The following is a 24,975-nucleotide window of genomic DNA, read 5'->3' as shown; positions in this document are numbered from 1 at the left end:
TCTGCCATTAGAGAAGCAGAAGGCGCGGCAATGGACGTGGCTGAGGTACCCAAATAGAGCAGAGACAAAGCAAGATTCTCTCCAACAATCTTGTCTGCTTGGAGTGGCAACACGGCTTACAAGGAACATAGGACTGGGAGGGGCCCCTCTGGGACAGGGAGTCTAGACCCCCGCACTCGCCAACAGGAGCCCCCCAAAATCACCTCTTTGTACCCTCACCCACAACTACAAAGGGCAGTGTCCAAACCACCAAGGCTCAACAGATGGGGCATCGCTGGATTAGAAGCTGGGAATCTTCAGCCCCGGCCTCCCGGCACCGATGCACGGTGTGCTCTTGGGCAAGTCCCCGTGCCTCTGTGTCCCCTCGGTGCATTAGGGCCCCAAGTCCTGCTAAGTGCCGCGCAGCATATCCTTCACTGCCGTCCTCCAGTCCAGCTTTCAGTGCCGAAAACGATGCCGCTGCCATCCCTTCCCTGGGGGAAATTACTGCGCAGCGAGGAGCTGGCAGTTGCACATGGCAGCGATGACAGCGCTCGCGCTCCCTCCCCTTCAGACCTGAGTGCGCAGATGAGCTGCTCTGAACAAAACCTGTGGAGACAGTAAAAGAGAAACAGTTGTTTCCTAAATGAAAGGGTCCCGGAGTGTTTTTTGCACCATGAGGCCTCGGAGGGATGGTCCTGCTGAAGCCATGGAGGGAGGGCTGGGGCGGGGGGGGCACGACGCCATACGTGACAGGGCTTGCAAAACTCTTTTAGCATCCCTTGCACTTTCGCTTTTTTTTTTTTAAAAAAAAAGCAACTGAGACTGTCACCAGGAAGGTATGAGGGGGGAAACGGCCATCGTTCCTCTCTCGACTTCCTGTAATAACCTAAATGAACAGTTTGGAGATTTCATAACACTCTCTGCTTCCTAATTAGGACAGGCTTAAAAAGGAACAGTTGGCATTCTTGGTGGTGTGAGCTACGCGCTACCTGCAGCCGGCCAACTCGAGAGCGAAGCGGATTTTTCTCTTACCTCCATTCTGCATTCAGCAGCTGCTCCTAACAGGTGCTTGCTCTCTTCCGAGCAGATGGTGACAAAAATGGGTTTGCTGGCAGGTTTCGCCACAAAGCAGCCTTCTTCTCGCACATATTGATGTGTATACAAACATACAGGCACGCGCTCGGGCGCTTGGTTACAAAGTAATTCTGCCTCTCCTATAAGGTCAGTCACGTGGGGGCTTTGCCAGAATGACATTTTTGTTGTTGATGCCACCGGGGTCTAGAGGCATTTGTGACTTAGTTGCCGCATCAAAAACCTGGCAAACGCTTGGCTATTTGTTCCATCCTTTCCTGTATGTCAGGGGCCGGCTGGTAGCAGGGATGCACTGTTTGCCGGCCCTGCTTTATTTGAATTAGCTTGACCTGCATTAGTTTAACTGGAGTTAGCTTTAACAACGATGAATTAGAAACACAGCACTTTTCACCGCAGCTGCTTTGAGATCTACTGGGGTAGGGACCGGCTTGATGCATTGCCCCCTTGCCCTCGGTTTCATCGTTAGTGAACAAAACGGTGGAAACAAGAAGTGGCACCGCGGTTGAACAAAGAAATACAATTGCGCCCTCATACAGCCGAGACATTTATTCACCGTTCCCTGGAGCTAAATGCTTTCGAAGCCTCTGCAGGGGAGTGAGCAAGGGCAGGAGGAGGGATCGCGTATTCTCTATCCCTCACCTGAAGAGAGACAGCTGTCAAACGGGTCCTCATTTCCCATTGCATCATGTGGCTGTTCGTCCTGATTTCATCCAGTAGACTCTGCTTAGGGAGTCTCATAAACTTTGACCGAACAGTGGAAGTCAGTGCAAGTTTCAGGGGGGTAAAAATGTTGACCAAGAGATCTTTGCCCGCTCTGTTTCTGAGCCTGCACCAGGAAGACCCCATACTCACGCTGCTTTGCTGTTCATTTCAAACAAGCAACCCGAGCCAAGACAACCAGATGAGGATGACATCTGGCCATCAAACCATTGCCAAGTCACTGCTGCTCTATAGCTGGCAGGAAGGAGATTTGCTGCAAATGCCAGGTTCTTTCTCAAATGCGAAGTGCATTCCCCACATTTCCTTTGCTTTCTCTGTCTGACATCTAGCCCAACCGTGTTCGCTTTGGCATTTTGTTTCACTGAGGGCCAAATTCAGCACTCCCTCATGCCAGCTTCAGTCCAATGTGCCTGGATGGATGCCGGTGGACTTGTCCTGTGACAGTCTAATATGACCCCTGAAGTCGAACAGTCTTGTGTTTTCTAGTTTTACTAAAAACGCTCTTGCTGACAGCTGAGTACCCTTATCTGGCTTCACTCAAGGCCTTTACACTAATCTTATGTTGGGAACTGATAGCTGAAATAGTGAGAGTATTTTGCATTTCGAGTCCGTGGTGGCTGTCTGTCAAGTAAGATGGAGACGGTAGTACCACTGTATTCAGCCGGGTTAGCCCTTAGCTGCACCATGGTGTAAGAAGGATGCTGAGAGCGTGGAGAGGGTCCCACTGTGAAAGATGAAGATAATAAGGAGATTAGGTGCAAGCTGCTTGTGGAAAGGCTGAAGGATCTAGATGTGTTTAATTTGCATAAAAGTTGGTTAAGATGATGGAGGAAGGTCATGACTGCTGTTTTCAGGTACGTCCTAAGGAAATACTTCCCTAAGCAAGAAGGAGAAACCCCGTTCTCCGTTGCCACAGAAGATAGGACTTGCTGCAGCGGGTTCCCACTGTAGCAAGGCAGATTTGGATGAAAATCTTCCAGACTGTAAGAGCTGCAGGACAATAAAATAAGCTGCCCAAGGAAGTTGTCAAATCTCCTTCCATAGAGTTGTCAAGCAGCTGGAAAAGCACTTGTCTGGGACGATTTAGGAACAGCAAAATCCCGTTGTTCCCTTCAACCCCTAGGATTCGGTTTCTTATTAGACACCATTACAGTTTGTAAAGGACATAGATATAAGCAGTACAAGGCAACGTGGAAGTAGCCCAGGGGCTCAAGATCCCACTCCACAATACACTACTCATTATCATTGTCAGCAGCCATTTGACCACTGCTAAAATAAGGGCAACTATTTATAAGCCTGAACACACAGGAGCGGAGCCTACACGATTTCCACCGTTTCCCCACTCCGTATTTTTATTTGTGTTCCTCCCCGCGTGGTACTGTAGGCTCTTCTCAGCATTTTTGGCAGCTGTGAGAGGGCATGAAACAAATAACTCTGCTTTGCAGCTGGTATTATTGCCTCCTGGTTTTTTTCCTCTCTTCTGGTAAAGGATTTTTTGCTATAGGCACAAATAACCGGTTTTCAGAATCGTTTGGGAAGGAAAATAACTGCATGTTTTTCCAAAGAAAGATACTGAAGAAGGTTATGCAATTGTTAAATTAATAAGTATTTGCAAAGTGGACCGTTGACACTGCTGTTCTTCTCAGACCCAGTCAAGGTTGAACTCATTCGTTTTCTAAGAGCTCCAGGAATAGCTTTGTTCTTTGGGGCTTTACATCAGGAGACACTCACACCTCCAGAGGGGCAGCCATCCGTTTTTAAACAATAAGTCCAAGGTCTGAGAGTGCCGGCAGCACCCACACCAGGGCTGCGGTGGCACAGCAGTGAAGGCCCCTCATCCTGGATCCAGAGTTCAACTTCCTGCTCCGTGTCTGTGTCCTGCTGTAAAGGACACCTGGCCATTCAGGGTGACCAGTCAAAGGCAGCTGGATGTGGTTTTAGCTCCGTTGCGTGCTGTTGGCTACAAAAGCTGGTGTCCCTGGACCGTCTTCAGCCCAGCAGGCTTCTAGACTGAAGCGCACCTTTTGATCTTTTTTGATGGTGCTTGTATACATTGCGTGGCTTGCAAACGCTGGATTACGGAAGCTAATTTCACAGTCTATACTCAAGCTAAACGCCCACGGAAGAGTTGATGGGGGAGTCAGGATTGTAGGAATTGGCTCCTGAGCGCCTTTGAGCTGCCACCTTCAGCCGATACAGCAGTCAGGGGTACAAGTAAAGGAAAGGGCTCTGTCGTACTTCTCAAATTCCCATCTGCAGTTGGATAAGAGTCTTGCAACCGAAGGTATTATGCTAAGTGAATTAAATTTAGTAGACAGCAGTCTTCTCCAAGTCCAGATATATCCCTTTGCCCTGACCTCTTTGTTTGTCTTGTTGATAAAAAAAAGTTCATGGCAGGGGCTGTTTTTTAGCCTGTGGGCTGGTCAATGCTATTAAGTTTTGCTGGCGTATGGTAGCTCGACCCTAACTGACATAGCTCTGCCCCTTCCCTTCCTGGATTAAAGCTAAGAGGACTTCTTCTGGCTTGGTTTCCATTTGCAGAGGCAGTGTTGCAATGTCAATGGGAAACGGCTCAGGCGCTGCATACCGTGTAGGGGGCTCTGCTGCTGTTACTTGCTGGTAAAGCTGCAGCAGGTGATAGCCCCATAACATACACTATAAACAGACCTCTCCAAACGGAGCGGATTGGCTGTGCCAGAATTTTGTCAGCTGATCGCTTCCTTGGGTGACACAGATATCACTCACTGTCCCACAGGATCAGGCCTCTGCTAATCCCATAGCTTCGAGGACCCACTTTTGTGGGATGGCTGCAACTGCGGCAACATGGGGTTCCTGGCTTGCAGACACGGACCCCAGCAATCTCCAGGCAGCTTCAGGCTGCCTGTGCTCTCCTGCCATAAAGCAAACAGATGTCCTCCACAAAAAAGTGGCATTAAAGTATAGCACCTACTGTCATGACCACAATTTGGGGCACTTATAGCATGACAGGGGGCGCGGACATCTGTTTGCTTGCCCAGCATCTGTTTCCAGCCCCAGATCAGCTCTATATTTGTACAGGGCCTGGTACAGAAAGGCCCCAATTTCTGTTGGGATATGTAGAAGCTCCTGCAATTAGTCTTAGTAGTATTCAATTATAAGATCTGCTAGGACCTGATCATGGTTGTTGCATTGCACTCCAAGCATGGTTGCATTTCACTGAAGAGGGAAATAATGCCTGTTTCCGCTGGTCTAAATTCACCGTTGACACAATGGAGCATAACTCTGGTGAAGTGAATGGAGTTGCATGCACTTGAACCAACGGTGAATTGGCACGTAGGGACAAATTTGGATCTCGGGTACCACGGTGGAAGTCTAGAAAGACCTCCCTAACTTCACAGAAGTCCCCCTGCGTCTGCAGCGTGGTAGCTCGCATCCGTTGGGATAATTTGGCAGACAAGGATCCACCTCAAGTGCGAGACATTAAAGCTCTTGAATAGGTGCCATGCTTCAGAGGCCTGGGAAATGAACGGGACTGCTCAAACATCTGGCTCATGTTTAAATATCTTGCTGAACCAACATCTAAGTTAACGTTATCTCAGATTCTTTCATTTTGCATGCTATCTTGCTGGAGTCTCGTGTACAGCGTGTCACTGCTGTCCGCGAATAGACCTGCATTCGAAATAAATCCGTTTCTGCCCTTCTGTACCTGGGTGTAAAAGCAAGGAATAGCAGTGACCTAATTCAGGTTTCCAAGATCACATTAGGACTCCTTAGTGTGACTAAGAAGCTTAACCACCCTGAAAGCAACCCTGACAATGATCCGGACCCCTCCGTCATCCCGAGCCGATGTTTTTCTGCCACTTGAAGACGTAACCCCAAAGCCTGAAGATCTGAGTAAATGAGCTAGCTTGTGGAAGGCAGGCTTAAAAGTTGAGCTCCTTCTTTCCTGGAACTAGAAAGCAATGCATCTATTTATCGTGCCGTGTCTGGAGCTCAAACGGAGCCGGTATATCACTGACGCAGCGTTCCCGGGAACATCCTTTGTTTATTCACACTGCGCCGCTTTTAAACTTCAGATGTAAACAACAAAGGCTTCTTTTTATTTCACACTAGCTTATACTCACTACCTTATGAAGCCAGAAGCCAAAACACTGTGGAATTTTACTCTTCAAACACATTTTCTGCTTACTGGGTATATCATTGCAGCCACTTCTATTTTTGGTAGCTGGAATGAATCAGTTCTCTTTCAATTAAAATGCGGTCCATCCATTTTCTGTTGACTTTTCAATATTTAGGAGAGGGGAGAGGTGTAATCCCTAGCTCCGAATGATAATAACCTATTAATACGTTTATGGAGCAGAGCATCTTGAAGGATCCCAGCCTACTTCATGGGCTGCGTTCGGAACCATTACACTGATGAACAATGGAAGAAGTGCTGCTGAAATCAGTGTAGTTACTTTACACTGATAAAGGTGCAAATGAAAACAGAATTGCATATATGTAGACAGAAACCCACCACAGAAATTCGGTCTGCAAAAACAGGCCCATCAGTGGTTTTTCAGGGACTTAAGCAAGGTGAAATACAGGGCTGGACAAAATGCCATTCTCTCCGGCGCACGGGGCCCCTAAAAAATTTAGAAAATTAATTAATCTGCCCTGGTTGCCTGCCATGCGGCCCTCGATGGCTTGCCGAAACTCAGCAAGCGGCCCTCTGCCCGAAATAATTGCCCACCCCTGGACTGTAATAGGATACACTTATGCACCATCCACTTGGGCACCCAGCAGGCAGAACAGTATCTTGTTGGCAGCATCCATTTCAGGCCGCACCGGGATGTCAATAGGCAGCACATTGTTGGCAGGACATTAGAGCTTCAGTCTCGGGGAAAGTGGAGTGGGATCTTCAAATGGCCACCAGTAGTGAGAACCTCTTTTCAAAGAAACAAAGTGATGTTTTTTTCAGTCTTATCTGAAAGTCATGGGGCTAGACTGTCATTTATGCCAGCCCGGAGCAGAGGGCAATCCATGGGCGAGAGTCACCATTTATGTTCTGGTGGGATAGGAGCAATAATCCAACAGTAGGTCAGAAAACCCCCTTTGAAACAGAACACCCAGTAAGGAGGAGTTTAATGAAAAACACTTTCTTTCTGTGTTGTGGGAGATGGTTTTAATTGAAAACCTCTGGCCAAGGAGGTTGGTTTGGGCATATATGGTTTGAACCCTGGTTGCTTGAGAGGAGGTATGTCTGTTCATATAATAACCATGGTAATTGAGATCATTTGATAAGAGCAATTGGTCCTTGCTTTTAATTGTAGAGGCTGGTGGTCGGGCATTTGTGGTGAGAGATCCCCAGCTTTGCAATGTTTTGCCCATCTTGGGAGGCACGGGGAGTTTTGGTGGTGTTACCGAATTCACTGTGTTTCAACCCTCTTTTATGAGCTTAGAACAAAATGAGGCCCTGAACAGCTCCTTCCTTTGCATTTCTCTGAAATGACATGTTATGTGAAATTATCCATTGCCCCACTAACAGACATCTTACAGGTCAGATGCAAGCCACGTGAAACTCTGTAGTCTGCAAAGTTGCATTTAATCTGAATTAACCCCGGGAGCCTGGATCTGACCTGTCTTGTACCAGCATCATTCTGATTAAAAGCAATGAAGCTGTGCATGTAAGAGAAGAATCAACCCCTGTATCTTTAAAGTTTGTTACTCACTTTAACTAACTCTCCTTTCAACCCTTTGGTAAGACAGGTAAGGAGCATTATCCCCATCTAACCAGCAAGCAAACTGATATGCAGGGAGTTTGTGGGCTGACTTAATATAACACACTAAGTCAGCAGCCAGGTCTCAGATGTGAACAACTAGCGGCCGCCAGCTCATTCCTCTAGACCTGGCTGCGTTTCATTACAGGAATATGAGCATAATGGAAGAGTGATTAGCAAAGAGCTGTCTGCTTCTGAAAACCGCCAAATAGATTTTAGCTTTAGATCACTAAAAGTCAGAGCAGGGCATATCTTTTCTTAGTTGTCATAAATTATCCATGCAGGATGTACAGTAAAAGGCTGTTTGGCTGCGTTAAAACTGGCCAGACAAACAGAATTTCCATCTCTCTCAATGGTTCCTTCAACACCTAATTAGTTCCCAGACACTGGTTGAGCAAGACGTCTTTTATCTTTGCTAATGTTTTGATAGCCTGTATCCTAAGTGCCTCCTGGTGTCATCCCTCACTTTCATCCGCTCTTCCCGAAGAAGGCAGGATGAATGCTTCGGCTTGTGGGTCAGACTCTGTTACTCCAGGCTAAATCAGGAGTAGCAGGCTTGAAGGTGGTGGAGTGACCCTAGCATTGCATATTGGCATCACTGACAGCATAGGGAGGAAATGCTCTTTGCATTTTCATAGAATCAGTGCCCAGCAGTTGAAAAATTGAACTGGACACGGACAGCAGCCAGTGTCCCTCATAGGCAACACCGGGGATGGTTTGCAATGCAGAACAGTGCATCTACCTGTGTGCTTTAATGTGCATTAGCCTATTTCAGTGTGCTTAAAGCATCATGTAAAGAAAGTGTGTTTTACTTAATGCGCATTAAAATAGGCTAATGCATATTAGGGATCACATAAAAAGCATTCGCTTTAGATAATACGCATTAAGTCAGGCTAATGCACATTTTCCTAGTACTTCACAATAGTGGTACTAGATTTAATGCACATTAACTAAAGTGCATTAGTGCATGTGTAGACAGGGCTGGTGTAAAGCAAATGAAACCTAGCTTGTCTCCCATTGCTATGCTGTGCAGAAAGCTCTCACTAGCTCTGCGATGCTGGTCTGGTTTTGGCATGGCAGCTTGCTGTTGGCAGTTGTGAGGAAGTATATCCAGAGACACAGCACTGGAAAGTGTCACCTTTACCAGGCTAACTGCATCTCCACCCCTTCCTGATCTCCAGGTACATCCCCATCCAGGTCTTGGGCACGTAGCCACCACCACGTTCTGGCACTTGAATCACACACATTGCTCGCTCTCACCACGAGCCTTGGGTTGTAATTCCATGTTTATGAACCATGCTTTCCCTCAGCTGGTCAACTGATGTGAGATCCTGCAAGTCTGTTCTCTCTGTGGGGCAATGAGAGTGGCGTTCAGTCACCAAACAGCTTCTTTAAATTAGCGTTGGCATTTATGGAGAACACACGTGTTCAGAAAACATGAATGCTTGAAGCAGTAAAGCAGGTTGCACGCATACCGATTTCCTCACTAAGGCTTACCATCCCTTCACTTCTGGACGGTCCATCTTCAACCTCCTGTGAGGAGTCCTTCTCCTTCTCCCTAATAGCCAGTCTCTTTAGACAGTTGTTGACAGCTAACCCTACCCTACCCCCTGAGAAGCAATTTAAACTCCTTTAAGTGGATTTTTTTTAACACCAGGGTCTTAGACTTGTCTCTTGTCTATAACAAACTGCAGGATTGGATTCTCGACCCAGTTCCATCAAATGCGTGTGCTGGGGTGGCTTTACCTGCACTGTTGCATTGCTTTCTTATTTGCTCATCCCCTTACCGGGTTTGATGAATAATGTAACATGGTCAGTTCTGACTGCTAAATATATCCTCATTTCCCCTCGGTGACCAGTTCACAGGCAATGGTCATACAGCAGTTACAAATCAGCTCTATTTCTATCACCGCAAAGATCAAAGCCAGTCTTAAAATCAGCGGTCTCCAAATTCAGATGCAGAAAAGCGCCTGTGTCTGAACTAGGCAGAATTTGGCCCAGCATCGTTAAGCGGTACTCTACACAATGTCAGTTCTGCCTACTTTGGCAAGGGGCATAGTGCAGAGTAGTCCATGGGTTTATGTTTACGCTGCATCCCTGCCATTTTTGGGGGTTCCCACTCTTGAACATGCCTGGCCTGCTCCTATTCACAAGCTCCAAATCTGGACATGCGGCAGTGAAGCCACTTCTGGGCCGGCACCTCTCCAAACAACTCGCAAGCACATTCGAAAGTGAGCACCATGGTAGGAACAGGGGTGCAGTGCGGATATCCCTTATGATGACAGTGGCTTTCAAACTGGGGTACATATACACCTGGAGGAATGTGGCACTTTGCCAAGAGGGACATGCCTACATTTTAATAATGACAGTGGAGCTTCTAACTGGTCAACAGACAGGGATGCAGTGTTGACCCTCTTCCTAAGGAATGACCCTGCAGATATGGGCAATGAAAGGGCACCGTGGAGGGCACAGCAGAGGACAATGAAAATGGTTAGTGGGCTGGGACACATGACTTCTGAGGAGAGGCCGAGGAGGGAACTGGGCTTATTTAGTCTAGAGAAGAGAAGACCAAAGTGGGATTTGATAGCAGCCTTCAACTACCCAAAGTGTTGTTACAAAGAGGATGGGGCTGGACTGTTTTCAGTGACGGCTGATGACGGAATAAGGAGCAATGGGCTCAAGTTGCAACAAGGGAAGTTTCAGTTGGATATTAGGGAAACCTTTCTCACTAGGAGGTTGGTGAAGCACTGGAACAGGTTACCCAGAGAAGTGGTGGACGCTCCATCCTTGGGCGTTTTTAAGACTCGGCTCAACAAAGGCCTGGCTGGGATGATGTAGTTGGGACTGGTCCTGCTTTGAGCAGGGGGTTGGACGAGATGACCTCCTGAGGTCCCTTCCAACCCTCAGTTTCTATGAGTCCAGGACATGTTGGGTGCTGTTTAGGGGGTATGAGCAGCAATATTTTGAATCATTGAAAATGAGAGTTGGAAGGGACATCAGGATCCCTGAGGATTTAGTTTGACCTGCTGCAAAACAGAGGCCATAGGATTTCCTGGCTGGAATGGCCACCGTTAGCTCTGGCAGATTGGTCCAATGGTTCATTACACACTGTTAAAAAAGTCTTGCCTCCTTTCTGGTCTAATCCATCCAGCTTCCACTACTGGCCTTTGGGTCTTGTTTTCCCGTTGTCAGACTGAGGAGTGGTCTCCCATCCGATTCCCTGCTCAAACCCAGACCATCCCTAATGAGATCCCAGCCAAGCAGGTCTTAAAAACCTCCAGGGGTGGAGAGTCCACAACCTCTCTGGGACACCTATTCCAGTGCTTTACTACCCTCCTTGCAAGAAAGTTTTTCTTAATAACCAACCTAAACTTCCCTTGCTGCAACTTGAGCCCATTGCTCCTTGTCCTGTCGTCCGCCCCCACTGAGACCAGGTAAAGAGGTACATGCGCAAAGAAAAAGATGAAAATCGTTGCCCTCTGAGAATGGACAGCTTCCCTGGAAGGCCATTACTTACCCTGCACTGTTATACAGTCCTGTGCAAATGTCAGTGAATTAATCCTTGCCACAACCCTTAACAATTGTTTAATCTTTCATAGAGAAGGACAGATTTGGATTAAAAAAAAAAAAAAAGTGATGTGTCCCAAGCCCCCCAGGAAGACGGCATCAGAGCTGGGGGTAGAGCGCACACATCACTGACCATCGTGCCCACACTCTAATTCACAGGATCGTGCTGCCACCTAGTTACGTTAGAGACATCATTGCGACCTGCCTTCCCAAGGTGAAGCCACCCACATGCATTCGATCAACTAAACAGAAGTTCAGCCACTTCTGGGGCATCCCAGAGAGGTCACTGGCAAGAACCCCAGACTGGAAAAGCCAGGAATGTTTTTTTTCCCAAACCAGTAAGCAAGATGGGAAAGATGGGGCCCAAACCAGCAGTCTGAACCTTGATTTGAAACTACAGCAACAGGCAGATCCTTTACACCAGTGCAGTAGAAAAGCTGATTGGAGACGGCACAAAGGCAGCTGTTTAGAAGTGTATTTCAATTAGACAATGTACACAGTGCAGATTACCTTGACATACTGCAGGGCTACATCTAAATGACACCTTAGCTGCTGAAAGGAGGAAATAAAGTTCCTTGTTAATTGCCCATGTTTCATGTCTTGTGTTAATCCTTACAAAAGCTCTCTGGGTTCGGATGGGGGGAGAGCATTGTCTGTTGCTCCAAGAGGGAGATGGAGAGCCTCGATTTCTGAGTTCGGTTCTCAGCTCTGCCAGTGACTCATGCACGACCTGGGCAGAGTCAGCTAATCTGTTTCCCATATGTAGAAAGCAGCAGTGAAATGATACAACTAGTTTGCATGCGCCCTCCCTAGCAAAACTGGCTAATTAGTCATCATACTTCCTGTTCGGCTAATGGAAATTCTCCTCGGTTCAGCTTTGTGAACATGGAGAGCTGAGTTTGAGTTATAAGCCACCAGAGTAATCCTATGGTAACCCAGAAGTTCCTAAATAGCCATTGGTTTGGCTGAAGTACTCTCAGAAGCATTGTGAGGATTCATTTCTTATTGTTGTGTACCAGGGATAAAAAGCCCTCCAAGTACAAGCTATTAGCCAAAGAAAGCTATTCCCGAACACTTTCACCCATAGGAATAGAAAGGCCTGGGGCCTGCCTTGCTAGAAAGAGTTTGCATTAACTCACTGAGCTGCACAAGGCGAGCGAGACCATTACAGTGTCCCGAGCACACGGAGCGAACTTGCCTACTTTTAATGCACACATTGAATGATGCACCCGCTGATGCCACTTTTATTAAAAGCCACAAAATGCTGGAAACCAATTAATACTCTGCTGACTTGGTTAATGTCTCCACTCAGAAAATGAAGCGAGTTTAACACGACGGTTTTCAAAGCTTTTTGTGCCAATATTTTAAGTGAGCTCACTTTGGCTTCGAACCTCCACGCACTGTTTCAAGCAAGACACGTCAAGACGTATAGCCAAGCCCCAGGCAAATGGACCCCCTGCCACCCCTCAAATTTTGTTGAAAAAGAAAACGAAATGATAACACTTTTCACTTAAGCGTTCTCTGTCATTCATAAATCTCAATGGACTTTACAGATAGGAACAGCTCCTGCCTGGATATAAGGTGCACAAGGAACCAGGCTTCTTACATTTGTCACTGCTTTCAAAATGTCAGATGATTATGTATTTTGAGGTAGGGTTGGAGCGTTATTGTTGTTGAGTTGGTCCAGGAAGTGTATGAGAAGCAATAGTTCTTTGGTGATATCTTTTTTTGGACCAAGTGTATAGCTGGGAGAGATGCTGGACAAGCTTTTGGAAATCAAGTGCCCTTCTGAAACCCAGACCTGATGAAGGACAGGTGCTCGAAAGCTTGGCCTGAGTATTTGGTATTTGGACATGGTTTGGCTGAGACGAAGCACCTGTGTTGACTGAGACCATAGTGACAGTGCAGACAGCAGTAACAAATCCGAGTACAGAGATACCGCATTATTACTACTGAAAATTACTTTTCAGTTCGGAGTAACTCTAGAGGAGTGAGTCTCAGCTAGGGAGCTGCGACACCCCGGGGTGACACGAGATCGGTGCCATCTCACTGCTGCTGCCAGGTGGAACTGCCCTGCTGTACCTCTATTTCTAGGACACAAACTTCCCTGCAAGAACTGCACCTGGTCCAAAAGCAGGAGGGATAGATCCTGCTTCCTACTAAAAGGTGATGAATGAAGTCAAGGAATTGCAAATGTAATGCAAAGGGGAAATGTTCCTGCTCAGAGGCTCAGTCAGCTGTGGTTTTGTCCCTGTCATCATGAATGGGAACAGCTTCCTCTCGTGCATCACATCGAATGCCAGTATGGGCGATGCTATGACAGTCTTCCCAGCAGAAAAATAAAGCAGGGGAATGTGAGATGGCCACATGCACACACGTGCCACAATGGCTCACAGGACGCAGAGGGGGAAGGGTAGGTATCTCAGCAGGCTCTGGAAGAGCTTTAAGTCCTGTTTAGGGCTCCATCCCAGCCCTGCTGGCAAACCAGAAATCAGCACTGACAACGACTGTTTTGTACTATCCTGTCACTACCCACCATCACCCATTTTTGGGGTGGCACTAAGCCCTTGCAAAAGGAGCATTCAAATGCATGTTTTGGCTTGGGCCTCTCCCAACAGACTCTGATAGGATACTCTGAGAGGGACAGATTCATAAATCATAAACCCAGAAGGGATCACAAGCTCCCTACATTTATGAGGATCTAGTTTGACCTGCTGCAAAACAGAGGCCATGGCACCGTTACCTCTGGCAGATTGGTCCAATGGTTCATTACACACAGTTAAAAAAAAAGTCTTGCCTCCTTCCTGGTCTAAGCCATCCAGCTTCCACTCCTGGCCTTTGGGTCTTGTTTTCCCGTTGTCAGACTGAGGAGTGGTCTCCCACCCAACGTCATTTCCCAGGTGGGCACGTTTATACCACGGGGGCAGCAAGCCATGACCAAGCCCTTTCTGAGCAGGCTCTGCCACCTCCTCCCCACACTCCCAGATCTGGGACAGAAGTTCAATAAACTGACTTAACCTAAATCATTTTAATCTACTACTACATCCATCCAAGTTTATCTTAAGCTGAGTTCAGCCATTTTGAAAGTGGTTTATGTGCACTGCACTTCTGGTGTGTTACAGACTTGAGCCAGTTTCCCATTACTTATAGCAGTTTATCTGTAATTTTTGTCCCTCGCCTTTATGAAGACATGCCAGGGAGGCTCCTCTATGGCCTTTCTCGAGACTTGTCTCCAGGGAATTTGAGAGCAGGCACAGGGCGTGACCCCAACATGGGCTGATCACTGCTTCCAGGTCCGAAGCCTGTGTGAGAAAGCAAGTCGGTGGCACACCTGGAGCTTGACTATGGTGCAGATGTGCCCTGCAGTCACATCAGCCCTTGACCTTCTCTTGGACAAGCTAAATGTGTGGAGCCTGTGTCTTCTGCTCCAAGACCTGCTTTCCTCGTTCTCATGGCTCCTCTTGCAACAATCTCAAATTTAGGCTTTGGCAGGGAACTGAAACCCATTTTTTGCCCTTAATGCTTCTGATAATAGGACTGGTATCTTTTACTGAAGGCCAAAGTGCAATGTGCTACATTGTCTTGGGGTTTCTACATTATTCAGCTTGCAGCCTTTTAGCAATTATGAGAAGGATAAATGATGGCCATGCCCTCTTGTGGCGGGATATCGAACAGACTGCCTTTTCTAATGGGCGGTTTTAGGCCACTGATGGAAAAGTCCCAGGTAAAAATCTACCACAGGGATCATTACATGCAGTCCAAATATATCCAGCTGTACAGCAGAGCATTTTGGATTCACAGTGAGCGAGGCCGGTCCCTGCGACGTGAAAGATTAATAACCAGGATGACAAAATTTGTGCCATTCTTTCTGGAGCTGGTGGCAGTTGTAGACCAGCTCTTTTTTCTTCAGTACCCCTTTGGGTTTCTTGCAGGAAACCACAGCCTTTCTCAAGTATCTTGTGCTTAATTTTCGTACTGTGTGTTATGAGCTCCGTTCTTGTGGCAGACTCCGTTGCCAAGTATGTTTTCAAATTCTCTGTTTGTTCATCATTGTGACTATAATCAATTATTGTTCCCACAGAAGACATATGCAGCGTCCTACTTTTGGCCCATTTGGAGTTGCAACTACCGAAGGTGAAGAAGGAGCTTGCCCTGGATCACATTTTGAGTTATCCACTTAGCTCAGATTCTTATTCCAGATTCTCCTAATTCCCTGCATTTAGGTTTTAGGAGACGTGGCTGTCCTGAGCTCTGTTGCCAGGTCTCCCACTGACTTGTTATGAGAGCTTGAGCATGCCATTATGTTCACCTTGATGGTCAAGGTCTTGCCATGTCTGTAAAGCAGTGGTTCTCAACCTTTTTAGATGCCAGATACCCTTCATTAGATTCAAGACCCCTCTTGGAAAATACCAGCTTTTGGCTTTCCCTCATTTTTTGGACTACAGAAAAATAATAGCGAAATTCAGCCTGGAGAACACAGAAGGACTATGCCAGGTCAAAATGGTTTTCACACTACAGATTCCTATTTGAAATCCCTGGGCATATCTTGTGAATTGTGTGTAGAGGTTTGCACACCTAACGGTGCTAATGACACCCTTAAAGGATCTCACAGCACCCAAGGATGCTGCAGGATCCTGGTTGAGAATCACTGCTGTAAAGCTTCATAACTGTATCCCCATCAAGGTAGAAATGAGCAATGTGGATCAGCCCAGTATCTAGTCCAGTGCCTGCTTTCAGACAGCAGTCAGAGCTGCCTCCTTCTGAAGAAGGAGCTCAAAACCAGGCAGTATGCAAAAGAAAACAGCCTCCAAACTCCCCAGCAGGTAGATGGAGACTTATGTCAAGGGTTTATGCCCCTTCCAAAGTGTGTGATTAATTCTTTTTGTTATAACTCTGCATTTTCTTTTAATTTTTACAAATGCCCAAACCTTTTTAAAATTTTGTTAAGGTCTTGGATTCAGTGCTGCCTCATGGCAATGAATTTCACAAACCAATGGCACCCTCCATCCATAAGTATTCTCCTTTCTCAGTTTTATTCCTCAGGGTTGTGAGGCCAAACGCAGATCTGCCTGGCACCTATGTGTTAGGCTTGATCATGTTGTCACATCTGCCTTACACCATTGTCATTTCATTGATATCCAAGGAGTTATTCCTCCTTTACAATAGCTGAAGGCACCAATCCAGCATCGTTAAAGTCAATGTGAGCCACTTACTTCACTGAGCAGAGGGTCAAGTTCTGCAAAAGAGGAGAAAGACGTTCAAAGTATTAGCCTTTGTTTCTCTCCTCCCTTAAAAAGGAAAATGTGATGGTTGGAACTTCAGAGCAGCTAAAAGCAGTTGGCCTTTAACCACCTTTGGGGAAATTCAGATTTGTTTGGAGACACAAAGAATTCCAAGTCTCATTTAGACTATCCACCCACGCAGCTTCTTGCCCTGAATGGTGAACTGTGTATCATCTCTGTGGGCTCATGAATTGGCAAATCTTCCTTTTCAGAGACACATGCTTTGGAAAGGAGCTGTAATTTGCCCTTAAAATCTCATTGTAATATGAAAGGAATGATTCACTTTGAGGAAGGAAACCCCAGAACTCTGAGTAGAATTCAAATGTTGCTCTTAATTCCTTTTAGGGTTCAGTCCCCCAGGACACATCTACACTTGGGCTTTAGTGGGCATTAACCCATTTTAATGCCCATTAAAGCATCACTAAAAAACATGCTATTTATTTCATGCAAACTAAAATAGACTAATGCGCATTAAGCGTCACTTAAAAACCATGCTCTTTAGTTAATGCACATTAAGACAGGTTAATGTGCATTTTCCTAGTACCTCACAATAGTGGGCACTTTTACATGTGCTCTGGGGGTGGGAAGGAGGAGCGCTTTAATTTCCAAGAGCAGCTGTAATGAAAGTGCCACCATGTTTTGTGTATCAGTGTCCTATGCTTAAAAATGGTGGTGGGGATGCTTGAACTAAAGCTAATTTTCCTGGTTTTAGTTCCAGTGCTCCCACCACCATTTTTAAGCTTGGGGACACTGATACATGAGACACTAGAGGCTGCTCACTCAATCGAATCTGCTCACTCACTTAATCGAATCTGCCCCAACGTGCTGGAATTCCAGCCTCCGCACTCATGTAGAGGAGTCCAGAGGTACTAGATCGGGGTAGGCAACGTTTTTTGGCTAGAGTGCCAAAGAAACCACAATGGCTTGGAAGGTGCCGGAGTGCCAGCATGCCAGAAAAGCAATATGAGGGCAGAGGGTACATGGCAGGATCCTGTGCTTGTGCCCCTTGCCCCCACCAAAAGTCCCTGCCCCCCAGCCTTGCTGCCGCATGCCCCCCACCCAAAGTCCCTGCCTCCCAGCCCTACTGCCCCTTGCCCCCCACCCAGAGTCCCTGCCCCCCAGCCCTGCTGCTCTCCCCTGGGCCCTCCGGAGCACAGCATGTGTGACCCAGAGCGGCAGTGCACAGAGGGGCCGCACAGGGAAGCTGCCTACTGCTGCAAGCTCCGCGCTGCCTGGGTCACACTTCCCCTGTGTGCGCAGGAGCAGTGTGCGCAGCATGCAGTGCCCCTGGCTGCAGCCGGGAGGCTGCAAACAGCTGCTGCCTTCCCGCCCCAGCCCCAAGGCATGCCGAGGAAAATGGCCTCGCGTGCCATGCTTGCCACGCATGCCGGGGGTTGCTAACCCCTGTACTAGATTAACTAAAGTGCATTAAGGCACATGCAAGTGTGCCCCTGCCTCTAAAACCCATTTTTGTATTTTTCACATTAGTCTTGGTTTCTGTTGTGTTCGCAAGTGGCTGATACCTGTAAATGAATGTTGTTATAAGGGATAGCGCCCCACCTCCAGGCTTTTTCCATCTTACAGAGGCTTCCAAATGCATCTTCACCTTCTCCTAGATTTTCATGCCACTTCTAGATTTTTGTGCTGAGTTCTTTGACCCAGGCTTAGGACTGCTGTGCTGGAGATCACTTCAGTGAAGTTTGCAGCACCCAGCTTTCCCACTGGCGCACATTGAATTGTGCTCGGTAGCTTTGTGAATCAGCTCCTTGCAGTAAATGTTGGCACCTGAAAGACTTTGGCACTTTGTAAAAAATATGTACCTGGACTCTTTCAGTGTTTTATTTGCACCACCTGGAGAAGAGGAATAGCAATGCTTCAGTACCTTCTGTAAAACACTTCGAGAGCTACACATTGTTGTCATTGCCTTAAAAATCATTGATGAAAACCAGACTTCCCTCTTCTCCTGTAGAGAGTTCCAATGTCAGGGAGATAAATTGAATAGTGAATTCATATAAAAGTTCTTTTTTTGCAGGACAAGTGGAATTTAAGATGCCAGGGGTCAAAGCCCTGGCATCTCCCATTGCCTTTAGTGGCGCTATGATTTCACCGTGGGCCTGTGGCTCTGTGTTAGAGGTTTCATAATCAGTAGAACTGAATTTAAATTTTGATGGAGTGAAATTCTCTCTCCTGCTTTATGCAGGAGATGGAACTAGATTGTAATGGTCTCTTCTGGCATTCATGTCTATGAATCTATATTTCACTTTCCTTGCCAGCAGAGCCCCTGCCAGCCAGGGACCGAGAAGCAAGAGACAATGGAGGCATGGCCACATCCAGTTTAACAAGCAACTGTCTGGAAACTAAACAGAACAGCTCATCTGGCTTCTCACTGCTCACTCAGAGACGCTCACGTACGCAAAGGGTCTTCCCCCCTAATAATCGGAAAGCAGAGACGAGGGGTTTTCAAGGCCGTTCTGTAACTCCAGCACAAAGTTACTATAAACGACTATAGCTGTCCTTGTATATGATGCCTCGCGTCATTCGTCATCAGCTTTATTTCTGCAGGCAGAAACAACCCCACCGCTAATGGAAATCTCTCTGTTTCTTGGCAGGTTTTGACAGAGAGCGGTTTTGGCACAATCACAACAGAAGTCCGTGAGGCTCCGGAGTTCTTCTACGCAGAAGATTACCATCAGCAATACCTGAGCAAGAACCCCAATGGCTATTGTGGGCTTGGGGGCACTGGAGTCTCCTGTCCTCTTGGGACGGGCAAATAACCAGGGCTGGCACCACTGCACAAGCACCGCATTGTGTTTTCTTTAGAATAATGCAAGAAAGCAAATGTATGCATCGCCTAGTTTATGATGTACCTGCAGTGCCCCCACGTCTGTGAGCTCCTGGAGGTACAACCTTCTTTATTTTGAGAGTGCAGACTAGCTTCGATTGGACAGACACTAAAGGTTAGAATGACTTCTGAAATTGTGCCCAGTCCCATGGCTCGAAATGCAGCCGCCCAATTTGTGCCCTTTCATGTGTGATCTAGCAGCTGTTTGTTTCAGGAGAAAGGAAGATTTTTTTGGACCTTCCTAGCTAAATTATCAGAATTGGCATCAAGGTTGCACAAATTTACCTGCAAACCTTTTCGTGGCCAATGCTTATGGATGCATTTATCCTCTTGATTTGCTGAATTTCCTCGGCTTTTCTGAGCACAACCCAACACGTTGTCTCCCACAAAATATTATACGGGTTATCTTCACCATAGCAACTACAGCTTGATTTCTTTGTGGCTGGGGAATTTACAGTTTTAATAATTGTTAAATTCTCCCACCCTTACCCACTCACAACATAACATATTGCCTCTAGTGCCTATTCTTTTGGAGAAAAAAAAAAGTAAATAATAATAATAATAAGTCTATAATGTGATGGTGGGGGGATGGGTTCTCCTGGGCCAAAAAGTGCACACGTACAAAAGGAGGCAGTTTTGCTTCCAGCGCTGCAATAAATCACATCATGCCAAAAAAGCCGCGTGCTCTGTGGATCTAAATATGTGACTTGTTAGATCTGAGAGCGCATCAAATACAGTAAAAGGCTGCAGCCTACTGATGGAAAACCACTGGTGTCTAATCTGTGCTTTTGTGTGCGACGGTGCAAGGGAGTGGGTCTTGGGTTGGCTTTTATTGTAGAGCCATTTTTCCTGTGTTCATCTGCACTATGGGAGCACCTGGCAGAGCCCGCTCAGGCTGGGGGTCCCATCGCTTTGGGTGTGGTGCAGGGACAGCTCCTGTCCCGATGAGTTCAACGCTGAAACAGAGAGGCCGAAGGGAGGGGGGGACGTATCGTTGGCAGATCCTTCCCTGCACCGCTGCAGGCTCTGCAAACTGGGGAATGGCTGGCAAGGCAGCAGCTCTGCAGAGAAGGACATGAGGGTGACAGCGGACCATAAGCTGGATACGAGCCAGCAGTGCGAGCTTGTTGCAAAAAAAAGCCCGCAGCATCCTGGGTTGTAGCAGCAGGAGCGACAAAGTGAAGACGGGGGGATTCTTCTGCTCCGTTCAGCCCGGTGGGGCTTCACCTGGAGTCCTGTGTCCAGTTTGGGCCCCACGCTTCAGGAAGGATGCGAACAGACTGGGGGGAGCCCGGCGCACAGGGACAAACACGGTCGGAGCCGGGGAGATGAGACTCGTGAGGACAGGCTGAAAGAAGGAGGGTTACTGAAGCTGGAGAAGAGAAGACGGAGGGGGGATTGGCTTACAGTCTTTAAATACCTGGAAGGTGATTATAGAGAGGATGGAGATGTCTGTGGCCATAGGGGACAGGACTAGGAGTGATGGTTTCAAACCACAGCGGGGGAAATTCGGATTGGAGATTAGGAGGAACTTTCTGATGCTGAGGGTGGTCGGCACTGGAACAGGCTGCCTGGAGGAGGGGTAGGATCTCCATCCCGGGACATTTTTAAGAGCAGGTTGGACAGATGCTTGGCTGGGATAGTTAGTCAGGGCTGAGCCTGCCTGCAGCAGGGGGCTGGACTAGACGACCTTGTGAGGTCTTTCCAGCCCTGCTGTCTTATGATGCAGTGATTGTGCTGGGTTTAGGGATGGGGATTTGGCATGGGCCATATCAAAAAGGAACCTGAGCACCACCGGGGCACTGAGGTCCAGTTCTGCTTCTGCCCCTCACTGGAGGCAGCAAAACTCACCTGGCATCTCCTTTTTTTTACTTTTAAGTTCTCCAGATGCCAACATTTCTGCTGCTTTCACCTCTCAGGAGAGGCGAGACCTGGGAACATGGACCCAAGCCCAGGCCTCCTGCACCTGCCTGCAAGCAAGTGCCCCTAGCACTAAGTTGGGCTTCCTCACTCGGACCCAGTAAGTCGTGAATTTTCTTCTGCACAGGGCCGTGGCCTTGTCACAAGGGGCTGGCTACTGGGCATCCTTTCCCCATAACAGTCAGGTGCTTGGGGTGCTCCATGGTCTGAAGTGGGCCTGAAGCCTCTCAGGAAGAGGCAGGAAAGAAACCCTGGCGCTCTCATCCTGGGTATTTGCTCTAGCCCCGAAGCTATTGTATAAATCGGGTAGGGAGGCTTTTCCTCCACCTGCGGTTTAATGAGTGCTTCTGGCTCCATGTTTGAAAGCAAGCTTGTAGGTGCCTACTTTGCAGGGCAGGTTCTTGGCCTCAGACAAAACCTGCGGACCTGAGCGCGGCCCGATGCTCCAGGAAGAAGCAGCATTTAAGACACACTTTGGTCCTCACCATTGCCTACCGGCTTGCTGTGCTGTGGCTGGTTATTTTGGACCCATCCTCGGGCACCTGCGCTCCTCATGCCCCGTAGAAGGGCTGAGGAGCTGAACAGAGAAGGTCTTTTGAAGGCCCTACGGCATCTCCACACTCAGCATTGCAGCCCTGTTGCTCAGTAAAACCCGGAAGGCCTGATCCTGTTTCACCTCTTTGGTGCCTATATGGACTTAGGCACCTAAGCATGACCCTAAACCAGCCTGCTCAAGACTTCAGAAGCAGTTAAGTGGGTCCATCTCGGGCTCAAGGCTCCTCGTGCCTTGGTCTTTCAGCAGAGATGCCAGCTTGTTACACAACTGGGAGCATTAGCAGGTTTTCAAGGACTTGTATAGGGTGGACTAGCACCGTCCTTTGGCACCTGAGTCCACTGAGGCACAGACTAGGGGGAGTAGGTCAGGCAAGAGCAGGCTCAGCTCCGGGCTGCCCGCTCAGCCCGTTCCAGCTTCAGAAGCGGGAGGGACTACCGCCCTGCTTTCGACTTGGGTCCGGTGGGGAGACGGGCCTGGGTGACACGGCTGCCAGCGGGGTGGGAGCACGCTGCTCTCTCTGGAGCGGCCCCCGAGCGCTCGAGCACCCCGCACAGACCCTGCAGGCACTATAGCAACAGGACGTGTGTGGCTAAATACGGCACCAGAAATCCTTGTGTTGCTGTCAGGGAAACCGGCGCTTTTCTCCCGTTTCCCCGAGCACGGTGTGAATGGGCAGCAAGGAGCAGGGCGGCATAAGGCTCCCCATAGGCTGCTTTTATGCCAGCGTGCCTCTTGGGGCTGGGGTGGGATTGCGCCTGGTGCCAGCAGTGCAAGAGGAGCCGGGGGCAATTTCCCCTGGGTCAGGTTGTGATTTCAGTGTGAAACCAAACTCCTCTGTGTGAGTTGGTGACCTGGGCCCTGTTGGTCCCACACGCTTCTCCTGCTGGTTGTTACACTCATGCTTTTCCCAACTGTCTCGTTAGGAGTCAGGAGGGACCGGCCCCCCAGCATGGCCATCCTTCTTGGGGCTCTTACTTCTATAACAGAAGTAACAGGCCAGATCATCCCGATGGACAGATTAGCATAGCTCCTTGGAAAGCCACACTTGGGGGATGTGGCCCCCCAAGTGCTCACTGTGGAACTACCCCAGGGATGGGTTTTGGCCCTTGCAATGTGACAGCTGTCACCGGAAGTGAACGATGGAGACTGAATTAAATGCGTCACTAGGGGGACTCAGCTGGACAGAGGGGAATTAGGGATGCATCTGACTTGATACCCTGGGTCTGCCCTTGTGAACCATGTTTAGCCTGTATGTTATTAAAGGGAACATATAATCATAGAAAATTCAGGTTGGAAAGGACTTCAGGAGGTCACATGTCCAACCCCTGCTCCAAGCAGGACCATCCCCACCTACATCATCCCAGCCAAGGCTTTGTCTACCCGGGTCTTCAACACCTCCAAGGATGGAGAGTGCACCACCTCTCTGGGGAGCCTGTTCCAGTGCTTTACTACCCCCCTGGTGAGAAAGTGTTTCCTTATACCCAGCCTAATCTCCCTTGCTGCAACTTGAGACCATTGCTGCTTGTTCTGCAGCCACAGCTTTACTGAGCGCCCTTTGCAGCTCACCCTTGCAGAGGGCTCCTTTCCCCGGTGGGAAGGATCAAACGGGAGAGAAAGCCCTCTCAAGGACTGATTGCTCCCATGAGTGAATGAAATCATTCTGCGGGGAAGGCAAAGCTGGGAGCCTTAGAGAAAGCCATTCAGGAAGGAGGAAAAGCCACAACACCCAGCTCTACAGCGAGATCCGAGCCAGGGCAATGGAGCCAAACACAGCGGGACCGCTGGGGAGTTCACATCGGATATCAATTTCCCACTTGTTTCTTCACCATTATGGGCCGATCCAAATCCCGAGCATGTGGGCCGGGGCCCAGGCGTACAGCTCCGGGCCGTGTCTCTTCGGCCCTGCCCCAGCAGGCATTGCGTGCTATTGTGATGTCACCTGCAATGAACAGCATGTGTGATGTCACACGGAAGTGAGAGGCGCAGGCGTGGTTGGCTTTGGCTGGAGCATGGCCTGGGGAGACGGCCTCCCCGAGTCAGCAACAGCCTCAGCGCCTGGGACCCGAGCGAGGAGCACCGGGTTAGAATGGGATTAAAATGCTGCCGCTGCTTACCCTCTGGCTTCTGACGTCCTTCGTGAGCCGTGGCCATGCAGGTAGGTGGGCTTCACCGCCTCCTGCTTTGGGAAGTGTGGAGGGTTGTGGTCCTGCCTGCCCTGTGCCCCCCTGTCCTTGTCCCCAGCACGTGGATCCAGGCACCGCTTTGCCGGCTGTCAGCTCTCCCACCTGCAGTGTTCGGTGACCTCAAGCAGAAAGGCATCCCAGCGGCTCGCGAACATCCAGCGTCGGGGATATTGCTAGTGCCAGGCCTCCTTGTACAGCAGCTGAGCAGTTTCTATAGGCCCAGCGAGACTCTGCAGACACAGCCCTGGAGGACAAGGACTTTCAGTGTCTTTCCCACTGCTGCCTGCCCCCACCACAGCGCTGTGGCTGCTCCAGTCTCCGTGCTTAGGTTCACGGACTTGGCAGAGACGCCACTGCATACAGCAGGATCCCTCCCTTTCGGGGCCAAGCAGTCCCTTAAAGTCTCCACCAGCAGCTGAAAATCGTTCAAACTATATTAGCTTAAAAACTTAAGAGCTGCCCTATGGATCAGCCCACAGGTCCTTCTATCTAGTCCAGTGACCTGTCTCTCACCAAGGTCTAAAGTGGGAAGGGGTATTTATGCAGGGTCTGTTTAAACTGACCTGTCCCCTACCCATCTCTCCCAACAGCTTCCAATATCCGATGGCTGATTTCCAACCCCCTCCCTCTCATGTTTAATACTCACTGATGGAGGTACCCTCCCTGAATTTCTCCAATCCCCTTTTGAGCCTGTTTAAATCATTAGTCTCCACAGCATCTTGTGGCCATGAGTTCATGCCATGCTGCATATAAAAAGAGCGTCTTTGGGCTGGTTTTAAATCATTCTCAGGTATGTTCCCAAGCCCTAGTGTTGTGGGCGACGAGAAGTAGCTCCTTGCTCTTTAAGCTTGTAGATTGTCACTGAAAGCAGCTGGTAAGTTGAGCTCACAGAACAACGTGTGAGGCTCCTAGGTGTACGACCAAGCCCACAGGTCATGCTTATTGCATGCAGGAGTGCATTTTGGAAACTAGAGTTTGGAAACTAGGATTTCAGAGAAGAGCTTTGGGTCGTGGCACATCCGTGTTCCCAGAAACAAAGCACATGTAATCCTTTGGTGTATAAGCAGGGGAATCCAAAGTAAAAATAAGGAGG

General features: G+C 48.5%; 1 protein-coding gene across 1 annotated transcript in view; it reads left to right on the top strand.

The window, feature by feature from the left end:
• The window catches only part of MSRA (methionine sulfoxide reductase A), a 442,159-nt gene extending 422,168 nt beyond the window's left edge, over positions 1–19,991 (top strand). Inside the window, exon 6 of the mRNA XM_019537196.1 lies at positions 18,991–19,991. Coding sequence (XP_019392741.1) covers positions 18,991–19,155 — 165 coding nt within the window. The 3' untranslated portion in view covers positions 19,156–19,991. The remainder of the gene's footprint in view (positions 1–18,990) is intronic.
• The last annotated feature ends 4,984 nt before the right edge of the window (positions 19,992–24,975 follow it).

The sequence above is a fragment of the Crocodylus porosus genome, unplaced genomic scaffold (genome assembly GCF_001723895.1).
Source record: "Crocodylus porosus isolate Cpor-Errol unplaced genomic scaffold, CroPor_comp1, whole genome shotgun sequence".
NCBI classification, from domain to species: Eukaryota; Metazoa; Chordata; order Crocodylia; family Crocodylidae; genus Crocodylus; species Crocodylus porosus.
Note: the sequence above shows the minus strand (reverse complement) of the source record. Positions and strands in the feature narration are given on the sequence as shown.